Genomic DNA, 17,778 nt, shown 5'->3' with positions numbered 1-17,778 from the left:
CATCATGAGTCTACAGTCCTCTCTTTTAAATACTAAGAGTAACTTTGCTAGTCCAAGGTTATGACGTGATCTTCGATACTTAAAGCCCAGCGCTTACTTTCACTCCCTTCCCGCTTGCTCTCCTTCCATTAGTTTGGAGCCGTCGGTATACACGTGTATCGCCTGCACTGTCATTTCAGCGCCCTCACGCCAACCCAGGTAGGGAACAAGGTAGTCTTTCCGGCCAAATTTTGATGACGCTACACTACTATGACCGCATGTCCTACGTTCAAACTGCTCCGAGGTATTGAGGCTCCTTGCAGCTGTTAACACTATATTCTGCCCCATCAGGTTTACAGGTGAAATATGTAGAATGGCTAGAGATGGGAAAGGGGTAAATACCCAAATGGTAAACACCCGGTAAATTGGTTATATATGGTACAAATGAATAAATACCCAAATATTTACCCATAAGAAGGGTAAAAATTATCTTTTGGAAAATATGTGAAACAAATATACAAATTCAATCCAAAATGCCTCCAATTTATCCTATATTGGTCAGTAGTTATCCATTACGCTATCGGTTGAATTAGTTTTAATCTGTAATCCAGTGTTTTTCAAAAATATTTAGCCAATAATGCATGCCGTTGAAAAATTTAAGTTTACCCAGTAAACATTTTAAACCAAAAAGGAGTCTGAAAAAATATCTAAATTGGAGCGTTTACAGTCTGCACTCATTTGGGATTGCAACTGACGTCCTATATGAGCCTATCAACGTATATCATTTGAGCCTAAATAAGAGTCCGACAGCTCATATTATACTCTACTGGAAATCTCCGGCGTCATTTTTAACTATAATAAACTCTGATTACCTGACACATATAAAAAAAATAAAGTAAATGCAAGGCGCGATAACCTCGTGCTCGGACCCCACCTACATGTTTTATACCGACTCCGAACGTCACCTACAAGGCAGATGAGTTTTCACTGAGAGCTTTTCATGGCAGAAATACACCCGGAGCGCTTGCCAAACACTGCCGAGTGGCGACCCCGCTTAGAAAAATTTTCTTCTAATTGAAAAACCGTATTTCTAAAATTTTGATGTTGCTTTGCCCGGGGTTCGCACCCAGGGCATACAGTGTGGTAGGCGGAGCACGCTACCATCACACCGCGGTGACCGCCAGACACATATATTTATTAAGCATCGTCAGCGCTTATCGGGGGCATGTATAGTTCGACGCACCAGGACCGAGCGTATCAGCTTTGCGGTCACATCAAAAATATCGAGAAGCATCCATGAGCGGAAAAACGTCGATGCTTATACGAAACAAGTAAGAAAGGCTTCGGGTGTAACCGAACATTACATACTCAGCTGTTAAAATTTGACTTGCATTTTTTAATTCTTTAAAGTGTGCGTGTTTGTCATACAATTTTGCTAATTTTTATTTAGAACATATATAGTAATAGGAGTAACGTTCCTGCCAAATTTCATCATAATATCTTCAACGACTGCCAAATAGCAGCTTGCAAAACTTTTAAATTACCTTATTTTAAAAGTGAACGGCGCCACGCCCATTGTCCACGCCCATTTCACTAATTTTCTATTCTGCTTCATAAGGTCAACCCATCGCTTTATCCGTATTTTGCAATGAATTATCGCACTTTTTCGGTTTTTCGAAATTTTCGATATCGAAAAAGTGGGCGTGTTAAAACCTGATTTCATTCGTTTTAAAAAGCGATCTGAGCTGAGTGCCCAGGAACTTACATACCGTATTTCACTAAGATACCTCAAAATTTACTCATGTTATCGTGTTTAGGGACAGACGGACGGACATGGCTAAATGAACTTCTTTTTTCGCCCAGATTATTTTGATATATAGAAGTCTATATCTATCTCGATTAGTTTATGCCGTTATGGTGTATTGTTTTGCGAAAAAAATTTATACACTCTGTGAGCTCTGCTCAGCTGAGTATAAAAATAATAGAAAGGATAATAATAATGTACAAGTGTAATTCATTTTGTATTAAAATGAAAAATTGTCGTAATAAAGTTTCAATATTTGTTCGAAACTCGCCTTGACGAACATAAATATTTGATAAATGATAATTTTTGCATGCTATGTTAGGAGCTTTTAGGCCGTTAAATAAACGGCAAAAATTTAAATTTCTTTTACCCTCCTACGTGTTTTGACGCTTTTATGATTCCTATATTGCCCACTTATTTTGGAGTGGTTTCGGATTCTAAAATTATGAGCGTCGTGAGCATATTTAGGGGTGTACACTATAAATGTTCTTGAAGCGCATACAGTTCTGGAGTTCAATATGGGTGCGAAAAACATGAAAAATATCAGCCTCAAAAATCTTATCAACTAAGAGCCTTTTATAACTCAAATTTGATGAAATTATGAACAAACTAAAAATATTTAAATCAGTAAACTAGGCAGGTCCGGAATAAAAACTCAGAAATTTGTCTGCGACAATTTATTGTAAATAAATAACTAATTGAACTAATACTTATTTCATTTCTATCTTATCCTCATGGGAGTTTTATCACAACAATTTTCTCCCCTATGTTTTCCGCTTCGGATATATGTCAAAAATTCTTTCTAAAAGCCCTGAAGTAGTGTCATTTAAGAACTCAAAATTAGCAGTATATGACGGCAATAAGGCTCATATATGGTATCGGAAGGAGGCCTGTATAAGACTTATGTTATAGGCAAGACATGAGCGTGCTAGAAGTCATATAGCATTCGCTTCAGGCTCCTAAATGAGCTCATAATGAGTGAAAACGATCCAAGGTTTGGACTCCTTTCAGACTAATTGTTGACTCCGAGTGTTCGCTGGGTTGTTTGTTTAAAATCAAAACGAAATTTTTTTAATTTCAAATGACGTACCTATACATATAGTTGCTGAATTGTAATTCCAAGCAGCCTCGATTCAAATGATTTTTAAATACCCAAAAAAAGGTAAAAAAAGGAATATTCCGGGTATTTACCATTTTTATGGGTAAGAACCCCAACTCTAAGAATGGCATATAAAGCAACTGACGAGGCTTTCTTAAGGCTCCCGTTATGCTTAGCGTTGATAGCCTACATAATCCCTCCAATTTTTTAAGGTATGTTCTATTTTGAGTGGCCATCCATCGAACAGAGAGAGGGTGATAGAATCCATGTCACCCCAGAATTTTTTAACATGCGTAAAGTCCCGTGTAGGCCTTCTTCACTCTAGTCCACGTTGAACTTCCACGACAACTTATTTTGTAGAATGATATATAGATATTTTGAACAAGGTTTCTGCAGCAGGTTTCCTCGGAGGTAAATCGTGCCAAGTACAAATTGTTTATGTAAGTACTAAGCCTTCAATATGACAATCAAAACTGTGAACAATCTGCTTTAATACACCATTTTATGAAAGTAACATGGGGATTCGCATTCGATGGAAAATAGTGCGCGTATTGCATGGAAACCATTGATACAAGGATTGCAAAGTCACAACATTTTGGCTCCACTGCCATCGAAAAAAACGGTATCAAAAAAATCTGAGGATGCTTCACCAGCCACCAAAGTGGCATCGAAGGAAGCAAAGGCTTCATCGTCTTTCATTTGTGCTCTTTTTTCTGTACATTTTTAGTACACTTCTAAGCAAGTTAGGACTTTCTAGTTTTCACCTCGTGAATGAGCGTCTCAAAAACTATCGGAACCAGAAAAAAGTGGAAATTTTTTTTTATGAGTTATAAGCCACCTTTTCATAGACCGGGTCACATATTTTTTTCACAATTCTTATTTTCCCGAAAAATGTAAATTAATTGCAAAAAATGTTTGTCTTATTTACTTTTGGTTTTATTTCGGATACTTTTCCCTTTATCATTCGTGATATGTTAAAAGCAAAAAAAACAAGTAAGGAAGGTTAAGTTCGGGTGTAACCGAACATTACATACTCAGTTGAGAGCTATGGTGACAACATAAGGGAAAATAACCATGTAGGAAAATGAACCGAGGGAAACCGTGGAATGTGTTTGTACAATATGGGTATAAAAAAAAGGTGCTAATGAGTATTTTAAAAGGGAGTGATCCTTAGTTCCATAGGTGGACGCCGTTTCGAGATATCGCCATGAAGGTGGACCAGGGGTGACTCTAGAATTTGTTTGTACGATATGGGTATCAAATTAAAGGTATTAATGAGGGTTTTAAAAGGGAGTGGTGGTAGTTGTATAGGTGGTCGCTTTTTCGAGATATCGCCATAAAGATGGACCAGGGATGACCCTAGAATTTGTTTGTACAATATGGGTATAAAAAAAAGGTGCTAGTGAGTATTTTAAAAGGGAGTGATCCTTAGTTCCATAGGTGGACGCCGTTTCGAGATATCGCCATGAAGGTGGACCAGGGGTGACTCTAGAATTTGTTTGTACGATATGGGTATCAAATTAAAGGTATTAATGAGGGTTTTAAAAGGGAGTGGTGGTAGTTGTATAGGTGGTCGCTTTTTCGAGATATCGCCATAAAGATGGACCAGGGATGACCCTAGAATTTGTTTGTACAATATGGGTATAAAAAAAAGGTGCTAGTGAGTATTTTAAAAGGGAGTGATCCTTAGTTCCATAGGTGGACGCCGTTTCGAGATATCGCTATGAAGGTGGACCAGGGGTGACTCTAGGATGTGTTTGTACGATATGGGTTTCAAATGAAAGACATTAAAGAGTATTTTATGAGGGAGTGGGCCATAGTTCTATAGGTGGACGCCTTTTCGAGATATCGCCATAAAGGTGGATCAGGGGTGACTCTAGGATGTGTTTGTACGATATTGGTATCAAATTAAATGTATTAATGAGGGTTTTTAAAGGGAGTGGTGGTAGTTGTATAGTTGGTCGCCTTTTCGAGATATCATTATAAAGGTGGACCAGGGGTGACTCTAGCATACGTTTGTACAATATGGGTATCAAACGAAAGGTGTTAATGAGTATTTTAAAAGGGAGTAGGCCTTAGTTCTATAGGTGGACGCCTTTTCGAGGTATCGCAATAAAGATGGACCAGGGGTGACTCTAGACTTTGTTTGTACGATATGGGTATTAAATGAAAGGTCTTAATGAGAATTTTAAAAGGGAGTGGGCCTTAGTTCTATAGGTGGACGCCTTTTCGAGATATCGCCATAAAGGTGGATCAGGGGTGACTCTAGGATGTGTTTGTACGATATTGGTATCAAATTAAATGTATTAATGAGGGTTTTAAAAGGGAGTGGTGATAGTTGTATAGGTGGTCGCCTTTTCGAGATATCATCATAAAGGTGGACCAGGGGTGACTCTAGAATTTGTTTGTACAATATGGGTATCAAAAAAAACGGTGCTAATGAGTATTTTAAAAGGGAGTGATCCTTAGTTCCATAGGTGGACGCCGTTTCGAGATATCTCCATAAAGGTGGACCAGGTGACCCTATAATTTGTTTGTACGATATGGGTATCAAACAAAAGGTGTTAATGAGTATTTTAAAAGGGAGTGGGCCTTAGTTCTATAGGTGGACGCCGTTTCGAAATATCGCCATAAAGGTAGACCAGGGGTGACTCTAGGATGTGTTTGTTCGATATTGGTATCAAATTAAATGTATCAATGAAGGTTTTAAAAGGGAGTGGTGGTAGTTGTATAGGTGGTCGCCTTTTCGAGATATCATCATAAAGGTGGACCAGGGGTGACTCTAGCATACGTTTGTACAATATGGGTATCAAACGAAAGGTGTTAATGAGTATTTTAAAAGGGAGTAGGCCTTAGTTCTATAGGTGGACGCCTTTTCGAGGTATTGCAATAAAGGTGGACCAGGGGTGACTCTAGACTTTGTTTGTACGATATGGGTATTAAATGAAAGGTGTTAATGAGTGTTTTAAAAGGGAGTGGGCCTTAGTTCTATAGGTGGACGCCTTTTCGAGATATCGCCATAAAGGTGGACCAGGGGTGACTCTAGGATGTGTTTGTACGATATTGGTATCAAATTAAAGGTATAATGAGGTTTTAAAAGGGAGTGAGAAGGGAGGGAGTTTTCGAGATATCGCCATAAAGGTGGACCAGGGGTGACTCTAGAATGTGTTTGTACAATATGGGTATCAAACGAAAGGTGCTAATGAGTATTTTAAAAGGGAGTGGGCCTTAGTTCTATAGGTGGACGCCGTTTCGAAATATCGCCATAAAGGTGGACCAGGGGTGACTCTAGGATGTGTTTGTACGATATGGGTATCAAATTAAAGGTATTAATGAGGGTTTTAAAAGGTCGTGGGGCTTAGTTCTATAGGTGGACGCCTTTTCGAGATATCGCCATAAAGGTGGACCAGGGGTGACTCTAGAATGTGTTTGTACGATATTGGTATCAAATTAAAGGTATTAACGGGAGTTTTAAAAGAGAGTGGTGGTAGTTGTATATGTGAAGGCGTTTTCCAGATATCGACCAAAATGTGGACCAGGGTGACCCAGAACATCACCTGTCGGGTACCGCTAATTTATTTATATATGTAATGTCACGAACAGTATTCCTGCCAAGATTCCAGGGGCTTTTGATTTCGCCCTGCAGAACTTTTTCATTTTCTTCTACTTAATATGGTAGGTGTCACACCCATTTTATAAAGTTTTTTCCAAAGTTATATTTCGCATCAACAAACCAATCCAATTACCATGTTTCATCCCTTTTTTCGTATTTGGTATAGAATTATGGCATTTTTTTCATTTTTCGGAATTTTCGATATCGAAAAAGTGGGCGTGGTCATAGTCGGATCTCGTTCATGTTTTACACCAAGATAAAGTGCGTTCAGATAAGTACGTGAACTAAGTTCAGTAAAGATATGTCGATTTTTGCTCAAGTTATCGTGTTAACGGCCATGCGGAAGGACAGACGGACGACTGTGTATAAAAACTGGGCGTGGCTTCAACCGATTTCGCCCCTTTTCATAGAATTTTGTCCGACTTAAAAGTATCCTAGACAAATTAAATGAAAAAGGGCGAAGCCACGCCCGTTTTGAAATTTTCTTTTATTTTTGTATTTTATTGCATCATATCATTACTGGAGTTGAATGTTGACATAATTTACTTATGTACTGTAAAAATATTAACTTTTTTTTTAATTTTAATTTAAGAAAATTTTTTTTAAAAATTGGGCGTGGTCGTTCTCCGATTTTGCTAATTTTTATTAAGCAGACATATAGTAATAAGAGCAACGTTCCTGCCAAATTTCGTCATGATATATTCAACGACTGCCAAATTACAGCTTGCAAAACTTCTACATTACCTTCTTTTAAAAGTGGGCGGTGCCACGCCCATTGTCCAAAATTTTACTAGTTTTCTATTGTGCGTCATAAGTGCAACCCATCTACCAAGTTTCATCGCTTAATCCGTATTTGGTAATGAATTATCGCACTTTTTCGATTTTTCTAAATTTTCGATATCGAAAAAGTGGGCGTTGTTATTGTCCGATATCGTTCATTTTAAATAGCGATCTGAGATGAGTGCCCAGGAACCTACATACCAAATTTCATCAAGATACCTCAAAATTTACTCAAGTTATCGTGTTAACGAGAAGACGGACGGACGGGCGGACGGACGGACATGGCTCAATCGAATTTTTTTTCGATACTGATGATTTTGATATATGGAAGTCTGTATCTATCTCGATTCCTTTATACCTGTACAACCAACCATTATACAATCAAAGTTAATATACTCTGTGAGCTCTGCTCAACTGAGTATAAAAAGAACGCAACTCTCTAATCACAGAATCGAACGCACGATGACCTTTTTAAACGGTAGGCAGGCCGCACGGCCGCATGCACGGCCGTTGTGAACAAATTTTGTGATTGATATTTAAGTAACTTCCCGATAAGCTACAAGCTTGAAACTTGGAATATAGTTCAGAACCCGATGACAATGTAATAATAAGAAAAAAATCGCCGCTAGCTGGCGCAAGGATCGAGATATTCACAAAAATCTTATTTGTGGTCCGATTTGGCTCATATTCGGACACATAATTTTTACAAGAATAGAAAGCGACCTATGAAAAAAATAGCCGCTAGTTGGCACAAAATCGAGATATTCAAAAAAAAACGTATTTGTGGTCCGATTTGGCCCATATTTGGAAGACATAATACATACATGAATAGAAAGCGACCTATGATGTCCGATTTGGCTCATATTTCGAACAAATATTACATACAGTCCGGTAGAAGTGACATCAAAATTTTTTGGAGTTGGAGGGTGGACAAGCGGCGCAGAGTAAAGTCTTTGGAAGGATTATGTGTTGAGGACTTAGATTGTAACAAATTGTCAGGAAAGAGTCCTTGTAATAATGAGTCACCAAATGAATTAATAGAATGAGAAATAATAGGCAATTAAATAAAGACTAAAAACTTGAAAATAAAGAAATTAAAAAATTTTTTTTAAGTTAAACGGTTTTATTGAAAACAATACTTACATGAAATAATAATAATACTAAAAGCTCCCAAATGCGACCACACATTTTTTTTTTTTTTTACAAAGGTTTTTCTCGCTGATTAGTGGAGGTATTAAAAAATCAGTTCGGTAGCTATTGAATTAGGTAGGTGGGTGGTTTTCATAACTTCAAAATTAAAGATTTTTGAGTTAGCTTGCTTTTCATCTTGGTGTGCGATATACATATACAGTGAAATTATTAAATAAATATGCAACATACTCGTACATATGTATGAGTACAATTTAAACATTTACAAGTAGTAGTACTTTCTGAATGCAAATGGGAATTTTTGTGTGTTCTTCTTCCTCGTTATTTGTTATTCAAATTTATGCGCATACTTTGCTTATGAAAATTTTTGTCTGTTCGGTGGCGGTTGATCGCATATTTTCAGCTGCATATTTTAAAGCTTTTCATCTTTAATGTTTTGAGGAACTTTGTTAAGAGAAATCTTTATTTTAAACTAAAGCTGCTATTGATTTCCACATTTCTAAAGCGCCAAACTTCATAGTCTGGTAGAAGGAACATCTAAACATGAAAATTGCTCAGAAAAAGTTGTATGATGAGGATGCAAACATATCCGCCACACTTGGAAATACGGGTACCTTTGCGTATACGTAACATTGTTTGGTTTATTATTTGGTATAAGAGAATTACATAACTTTACTTATTCTTTTGTTTTGTATGTTGGGATGGCGCCTAATGTACGATAATTGCTGCCGTCGCAGCAACCGTGTGTCCGTGGACAAAAAATCACCCCATTTCGAACCATCGCCTACCCGGGACCGCTTTCGCATGACTTCAGTTTAGCGTTCCATATTTCTTGTTTTTTAAGAGCCTTCTGTTGTATCCCGATCGTCTCTGGAAAGATTTAATGTGACCATATTGAACCTTCAAGCTACCCCGCCATCACATCTTGGCTCAATGAAAAACTTGGCGTTGCTAGAGCCTAACCTACTAAAGAAACAGAATTGTACTCATCTGTTTGCCGTAAACGCATTTAGAGTGCAAATATTTTTGAAGTACCGTACCCGAAGAGCATTTGAGTTGAGTACAACAACGTTTATAGGGTGGTGTTCGTCAGCAGCTTTTCAGTTTCTGTTGGTTTTCCGATATTTGTCATCAACCTGCTTGGCAACAATACCTGTTAAGATACCTTCTCAGTCTCATGTTTAAGCGTTCTGGATTTCAAAGAAGCATTTCAGATCGAATTACGCTGGTAATGCTCCCATTACGCGTGCTGTTCGGGAGCTTAGCTCAATAACTAATTCCGGTGCTCTTGATTTTTCTATACAAAGGGCTGAATTTATGAATATTTTGAAGTCCGATTTCTATGTACACCGATTACTTTTAGGCATAAATATTTTTTAAATTTTCATTGTATCATAGTCTGTAAAGATTAAAATTCATAGACTTAAACAAATAAATAAAAAAAAAATAAATAAAGTATATACATATGTATGCGCAGTGCAATAAAAAACGCAAATTTATATACGGCAGTGATGCACTCGAGAGCTTCGGAAAACTATTCGGCATTCACCTAGATGTCGTATGAGCACATCGTTTGTGAAGGCCGCGGCACAATGAAATTTTTCACATAGATGCATTTAATACAAGCTCATACATTCCAGTAACATCGCCACAAACAACCAAGATGTTGCGTTTATATATATGAAGGAACTTCAGACTTGGCGGCCGCTTTGTGTGATGGTAGCGTGCTTCGCCTACCCCACCGAAGATCCTGGGTTCATGCAGCGGCCAAAAATTTTAGAAAAAAGTTTTTTTTCAATTAGAAGATAATTTTTCTAAGCTGGGTCGCCCCTCGGCAATGTTTGGCAAGCACTCCGAGTGTATTTCTGCCATGAAAACCTTTTCAGTGAAAACTCATCTACCTTGGAGATGCCGCTCTGGGTCAATATATAAACAATTCCCGCCAATTTGTAGGGAAAATCAATACAAGTAAAGGTGTCTAAGTTCGGGTGTAACCGAACATTATATACTCAGCGTGAGCTTCAATTGTACATTTCATTTCAGATAAATTACTTTTCTACATAACACGTGGCACCGCCCGTTTAAAAAAAATGTCACCTCATTTCCTCTTACAAGAAAACTTGATAAGTGAAATATCATTGATTCAAGACTATTTTGTGCTAAGTTATAGCTTATTATTCGAGCCTACGACCCTTTTAAACTTGTTTTTTTACATTTTTACTAAAAATATTTTCTGCTATAAGGAAAATATGTGTACACAAATTCATTACGATATGTTAATTTTTCTTCGAGTTATGGCTTCCGAAACAGAAAATTACTTAGTCATAAAGGGACGGTGCCACACCCATTTTCAAAAATTTTACTGTTTTCCAATTTAGTGTTATAATTCAATTTAGAAAGTAAATTTCTATTAATACAAAGCTCTTTTTCGCTAAGACAGCTTATTCTTTTCGTCTACGACCCTTTTAAAAATCTTTTATATAAAAGTGGGCGTGGTCTTTAACCGATCGCGTCCATTTTTTCCAAAAATATTTCCTGCTATAGGAGAAATTTGTGTACCCAATTTTATTATGATCCGTTAATTTTTCTTCGAGTTATGGCTCCCGAAACATAGAAAATTGCTTAGTAATAAAAGGGGCGGTGCCACGCCCATTTTTTAAATTTTACGCTTCCCCTATTTATTGATATAAATCCACTCTTTTTTGCAAAGATATAGCCTCGGATGAGGCTATTGTTTATTTGCGCATTTGCGAAAATATATTTTGCAAACAAACGTTCATGCGCAGAATGTTTTAATGGTTTCATGTTAACAACTTATTTTGTTAAAATTTTTCCTTAGACTCAAGCAATAAATTAGTATTTATATGGCGTATTTACGAATTACTTTTTGTGTTTTAACAGATATGCATGCATACGTCCTACCTCATTGATTTTTCATCAACAACTAAACCACTACCAATAAGATGATTTTAGTTTTACTCACACTGCCACAGTTTTCATTTTGGTGATCCCTGATTTAAGATCCATTCTTGGAAGCGAACTGAGAGAGAATGAATGTTTCATGTCTGGTTATGAGTGACTTTAAGCAATAAACATCTCATGCGAAAGTTCTCTTTTTTACCTTTATATTAAGTCGCTTTCATGTTTTTCCCCCCATTTCCAAACGAATTTTTGACCCACGGAAAAGTCTTTTTCGGTAACTTCCCGTTGAGCTAGACACTTGATACTTAGTGCATAGTTCAGATCTGGGAGACATTACAATGCAAGTCAAAAAAACCGCTAGGTGGCGCACGGATCGAGATATACAGAAAATTAATTTTAAAATGGGAATTTTGCGATCGACTTTTAACTAACTTCTCGGTGATCCAGAGACTTGAAACTTAGCACATAGTTGCGAGTCGATGGCAATACAATTCGTAGAAAACAAAATGCCGCCAGTTGGCACACGAATGAAGATAAACGAAAATCCCTGAAAATCCCGGAAAAAGGCAGGGAATCTCGCGATCGATTTTTAAGTAACTTCCCGGTGAGCTAGAGACCTGAAACTTGGGCCGTAACTCAGGACCGGGTGACAATGCAATATTTGATCAAAAAAATGTCGCCAGGCGGCGCATGGATCGAGATATTAAGAAAACTAATTTTGATTTGGGAATCTTTCAATCCATTTTTAACTAACTTCCCGGTGACCTAGAGACTTGAAACTTGGCACACAGTTCGAGGCTTGGTGACAATATAATCTATAGGAAACAAAATTCCGCTAAGTGGAGCGCTAAGTGAGATAACTACAAATCCTTGAAAAACGAGGGGAATCTTGCAATCGATTTTTTAGTAAATTCCCGGTGAGCTGGAGATATGAACCTTGAGTCGTGAGTCAGAACCCGGTGACAATGCAATATTTTATCAAACAAATTTCGCTAGGTGGCGCACGGATCGAGATATGAAGAAAATTAATTTTGATTTGGGAATTTTTCAATCCATTTCTAACTAACTTCCCGGTTACCTAGAAATTTGTAACTTAGCACATAGTTTGCGAGTCGATAGCACTACAATTCGTGGAAAACAAAATGCCGCCAGGTGGCAGACAAATCGAGATAAACGAAAATCACTGAAAACCCTGAAAAAACGCAGGGAATCTTGCGATCGATTTTTAGGTAACTTCCCGGTGAGCTAGAGACCTGAAACTTGGGCCGTGAGTCAGAACCCGGTGACAATGCAATATTTGATCAAAATAGTTTTAAATCCTAAAATTCTTTTACAAGAGCTATTACTAAAGTTTTTTAGTCAAAATTCAACAAGATTATGTCTATATTAAAGGAAAAATTGCCTTCAATTTTTTGGTCCATTTATATAAAGGTAGCCCTTAAAATTTTTTTATCATCTTTTTTTTTGAAACTTTTTTCGTTATTCTCCATGTAAACACATTCACCTACCAACAAAGTTGCTTTTGTATCCGAAGCTCTGTCGGCGTTGTGCACCAATGATATACAGATCCATTGAAATACGTAAATTTAAAGCCTCAATAATTACGCGTTACTAACAAAATAAATACACTTAAAAACACATGTCATAAATGTACATACAAACATATATTTCACGGCTGTATAGCAGAAAAAATTGGGGATAAATAGTAATTGAAAATATAATTTTTTTCCTACGAAAGGCTAGCATTAAGATAAAAACATTTTTAAAAAGGTATATAAACGATTAAGCGCTTTTCGCTGACTATTTACGCAATATTTTAACCGCTTCACTGCCGGCTAAAATAATAATCCATTTCATATTTTTCGTATGCAATTATGCAACTTTTCCATTTTGTTTATATTACAGCCGGGTCAGCGTCCACGACCCCACGATGATGGTGGCTTCAGCAGAGGTAGAACAAAGGTAAGCGAAATTAGTTTAATGAATATACATATGTATGTATGCCTACATATTTAAATAATATAAGAGCAAAGAAACGTAAATTCAATTTTGCAATACCACTTGATTGACTATAAACAAATTAGAAGTTTTTTTCTAGAAGCCACTGTAATATTGCATACATCTGCTTTGAAAAATTCCTACCCAATTGCAGAAAGTGAATGGTCGTCTATTGTAGCATTTTTCGGGTTTGCTGCTTAAGTTATACATTAAGTATAATTACGATTTTTAGCTGTTGGGATAAGCATTATTGACAGAAATTGTTTTGGCCGAAATTTGATTGCACTCCAAATGAGTTACATAAATTTTTTGCAAGTGTTTTGGCTTTATTCCTCTCGCTCCTCATATACACATCTCCTTTACTCCTCTTCTTTTTCGTTTTGCTCTTCCTTTTCTTATTTATCTTCTCCCACCCTTGCTCTCCTTATCCCACTTCCTTTCCTTCTCCATCTCCCTCTTCCTCCCCGTTTCCCTCTTCCCTTACTCTCCCCCTCCATACCCTATTCCTTTTCTTTCTTCTTCTGCATCTTCGCTTCCTTCTGCTTCTTCTTCCCCTCCTCCTTCTCGCTCTATTTTCTCTGTCTCCTTCTCATTCTCCTTTTCCTTCTCTTTCTACCCCTCCCAAACTCCTCTTCCTCTCTCTCTTTCTTCCATTATCTTCCCACTTTCCGTGTTATTGCTCCCTTCCACTTCTCACCATTCTCTTCCATCCCTTTCCCCACCATCTTACTTCTTCTCTCTACCTTTCTTTCGCGCTTCCCCTCCATCTTTCTGGTACACTTTTCCTTCGGCTTAACTTTCCTTTTTCTTCCCCTGTCTCCTTCCCTTTGCTTTCCTTACCTTAAAACTTTCCATTTTCTTTTTCCACCTTTATTTTATTGGGTGAATTATAAATCGTGTAATATATAGTAAATCCCTGTCACGCACAGTCTTTTGTTGTCATAAAGTAAATGCTTAATCATTGCATTTTTTGTGACAGCCAATCTGCTTAGTCATTCATTCAATTAAGAAAATAGCAACACAAATAAATATACATACACATGTACATACATTAGTGTGCCTTAAGTGTGTGATTACAAATTTATTATTCTGACACATGTAAGCTTTGCCAAGTCATGAATATTTTTTATCCTTTTTCTTTGTATTACTTACAATAACAAAAATACCCGTTCTTTCTAATATCAACAAGTAAGGGTGTCTAAGTTCGGGTGTAACCGAAGATTATATACTCAGCATGAGCTTCAATTGCACATATCACACTAAAACTTGATAAGTGAAATATCATTGATTCAAAACTATTTTTTGCTAAGTTAAAGCTTATTATTCTAGTCTACGACCCTTTTAAACTTGTTTTATATCTGAGTTGCCGTGTTCTTTAACTGATCCCATCCATTTTTTCTAGAAATATTTTCTACTATAAGGAAATTTGTGTAACCAATTTTATTACGATTCGTTAATTTTTCTTCGAGTTATGGCTCCCGAAACATATAAAATTGCTTAGTCATAAAAGGGGCGGTGCCACGCCCGTTTTCTTAAATTTGAAGTTTTTCCTATATACTGTTATAAATCCTCTTCGGAAATGAAATACCATTAATATAAAACTCTTTTTTGCAAAGATATAGCTTATTTGATTCGTTCACGACCCTTTTAAAAATCTTTTATATAAAAGTGGGCGTGGTCCTTAACCGATTTCGTTAATTTTTCTTCAAAGTAGTCCCTATAGTAAAGGCACCTCTCTGCCGAATTTTGTTAACATAGGTTTAACGATTTTTTGATTTATGGTTAATAATATTTGTAAAATTGATTTTGTCACAAGTGGGCGGAGCCACGCCCATTTTAAACAAAATTTTCAAATTTTTATCAAGAGTCTCAATATCAGTCCACATGTCAAATTTCAACATTCTAGGTTTATCATTTACTAAATAATCAGATTTTTGTGTTTTCCAAAATGTTATATATATAAAAATTGGGCGTGGTTATTATATCGCTCATTTTAAATACCAATCTATTCTGGGTGCAGATAAGCTGGTGTACAAAATTTGGTGAAGATATCTCAATATTTACTCAAGTTATAGTGGTAAAGGCCAGACGGACGGACATGGCTCAATAAAATTTTTTTTCGACAATGATTATTTTGATATATGGAAGTCTTTATTTATCTCGGTCCCTTTATACCTGTACAAACAACCGTTATCCAATCAAAGTTAATATACTCTGTGTGCAAAGCACGCTGAGTATAAAAATTGCTGCTTAATCATGCTGAGTACTCCAATTTTCTTTATAACTTTGCTAGACCAGTTCGTGTACTTTATGTTATTCACCTGTCACAGAGTTTGATATTATGTTGTAAAATAAAGCCTAATCGCGAATAATGTTGTAAGTGGCAATTTCTGCAAAAAGTGATTTCTTTCATAGTACACATATTATTGTCCATTTTTGAACTACCGACTGTTTTGTTGTTTATTTCAACTTTCATGGTGCACAGGCCAAATAATTAGGAAAAACGCCTTTCTTATTTCATGCCGACGTTTTAAACTTTTATATGGCCTTTTAATGTAACTAAGGCTTAATACAACAAACAAAATTTGTGAAAGTCCGCCCTTAAGCTTAAAGCTTGTGTTGAGAGGGCCGCCTAAAAATATGCCATAATTAACACGAATTTAAGCGTAAATTGCGCAAACAGTTTTGATCTGTGACGTTTATGGCAACACGAATTGGGCGAACAAAGCCAACGACGCAATGAATGCACGCAATATTCGTGAAGCTCCTTGCGCCAAGTGCCAATTCGGGATACGTCGCGAAACTTAAAACATGTGCGCTTATCCAGAGTATTTTTCGCGGTTTTATAAAAACATTTCTCACGTTTTAAATTATATTTATTACTTTTGTGAAGTGTGTGCAAAATTTTTGTTGTTTTTTTTGTAAAAAATCATTATAAACAGTGAATTCAGTTGAGTTAGAAAAAAAATGTGTGTAAATTCAAGTGTGTGCATGTACAATCAATTATTTTTACTTTTATATTGTCTTATAAATTAAAGAGTTTTTTATTAAGCATATAGCTCAAACAAATATTAAGTGTTAAGTCAAATACCAAGTAAGTTACCGTACACAATGCAAGAAAAATTAATTTGACAATATTATTGTGAAATCGAAGTAAGTAAACATTTTGCTCGCGCATCTTTTTGTATTGCATGTATATTAGGGTGGACCGGATAAAAATATAAGCTTTTTGATGTTTAAACATCTTTGATCACAGTATGGGGGAATCCTTGATGTAAGCATAACTAAGTGTAAGTGTTATAAAATGTGGGGAGTTACGCAGGCGTAGTTTGTTGTATTACTATAAGTATGTGCGCTATGGAGAAATAGGGAATGAGTAAGCATCGGCGTAGTGTGTGTTATTGATGTATACAAGAACAATAATGTTGTATGGAATACTGTGTAAGCGTAGGCAGTGTTATGATGTATGAAGTGATAGAGTTTGTTAGAGTAATAGTCACTAGAATGTAGCGTAATGAAACAATATACAAATGTGGGGAGTTGATATGGGCGAAATTATACAGCACGTCACCTACATGCAAGTGGTGAAAAGAATGTATGGGGAATATTTTGAATAAGGTGCCACGATTTTCCAATTTTTTTTTGTTTCGAGGGGTGGAGGGGCTCCTAAAAGTCACAAAATTATGATCCACAACTCTAGTAAACTCTTAGTTTATGAAATATATGTACGTTTTTTAATTTCCAAATGTAGTAAAATTTCAACTTAAGTCCTGCACTTAAAATTCGGGTCGCACATGTCGATAGTGATATCAAAAGACGCGTATTTGCGTCAAGATTCAGAATCCGAAAGCAGAAACTATATTTTTTATCTCGTTTAAAAGTTATTCGCGGAAAACCCGTCGATACTATTGTCGCTTTTTTCGTTGTTGCAATTAAACAAACGATAACATATGAAGGTCGTGAATAGTGTTGCCAGCTTCGCAACAATATTTTTTTATATTGGTAGAACATTATAAGGTGGTGGCACGTCGAATAAATGCAAACAAACATACCCTGTCAATGCATTTTGTAAAACTCTGAATAATTTGTAGTCTAATACTAATTTCACACAGACGGCTTATTGAATAATAAAGGCAATTTTTTACATTAAGACGCTTATTGAGCTCAATCTTCCCTACAAAATTCGAATCTATTATTATTTCATTAGTAGCTAATCGAATGCCTAATGAAGTCAAAAGCACAATGCAACTCTGTTGGCAGCGTTCCGTTTCCGTTTCTTAGTTTTCAAAGAAAATGTCATTGTCTGCATGGCGGAACGATACAAGGTGGCCGCATCGAACAGCTGATTATAACCTTTTTTATTTGATTTGATACATCAACTACCGGCGCAGTACGATTTTGATATTTGTCCATCGATTTTACAAGTACATGGAA

At 36.4% G+C, this 17,778-nt stretch overlaps 1 protein-coding gene across 28 annotated transcripts in view; it reads left to right on the top strand.

Moving 5' to 3' along the window:
- The window catches only part of mmd (mind-meld), a 1,228,927-nt gene that overhangs the window by 734,561 nt on the left and 476,588 nt on the right, over window positions 1-17,778 (top strand). For all 28 annotated transcript variants that reach the window (XM_067784016.1, XM_067784007.1, XM_067784005.1 and 25 more), the window contains one exon: window positions 13,252-13,308. In XM_067784016.1, the coding sequence (XP_067640117.1) occupies window positions 13,252-13,308 (57 nt within the window). The remainder of the gene's footprint in view (window positions 1-13,251; window positions 13,309-17,778) is intronic.

This window comes from Eurosta solidaginis, chromosome 4 (genome assembly GCF_040869045.1).
Source record: "Eurosta solidaginis isolate ZX-2024a chromosome 4, ASM4086904v1, whole genome shotgun sequence".
NCBI lineage: Eukaryota > Metazoa > Arthropoda > Insecta > Diptera > Tephritidae > Eurosta > Eurosta solidaginis.
The sequence above is the reverse complement of the archived record's forward strand: the minus strand, read 5'-3'. Positions and strand labels throughout refer to the sequence as shown.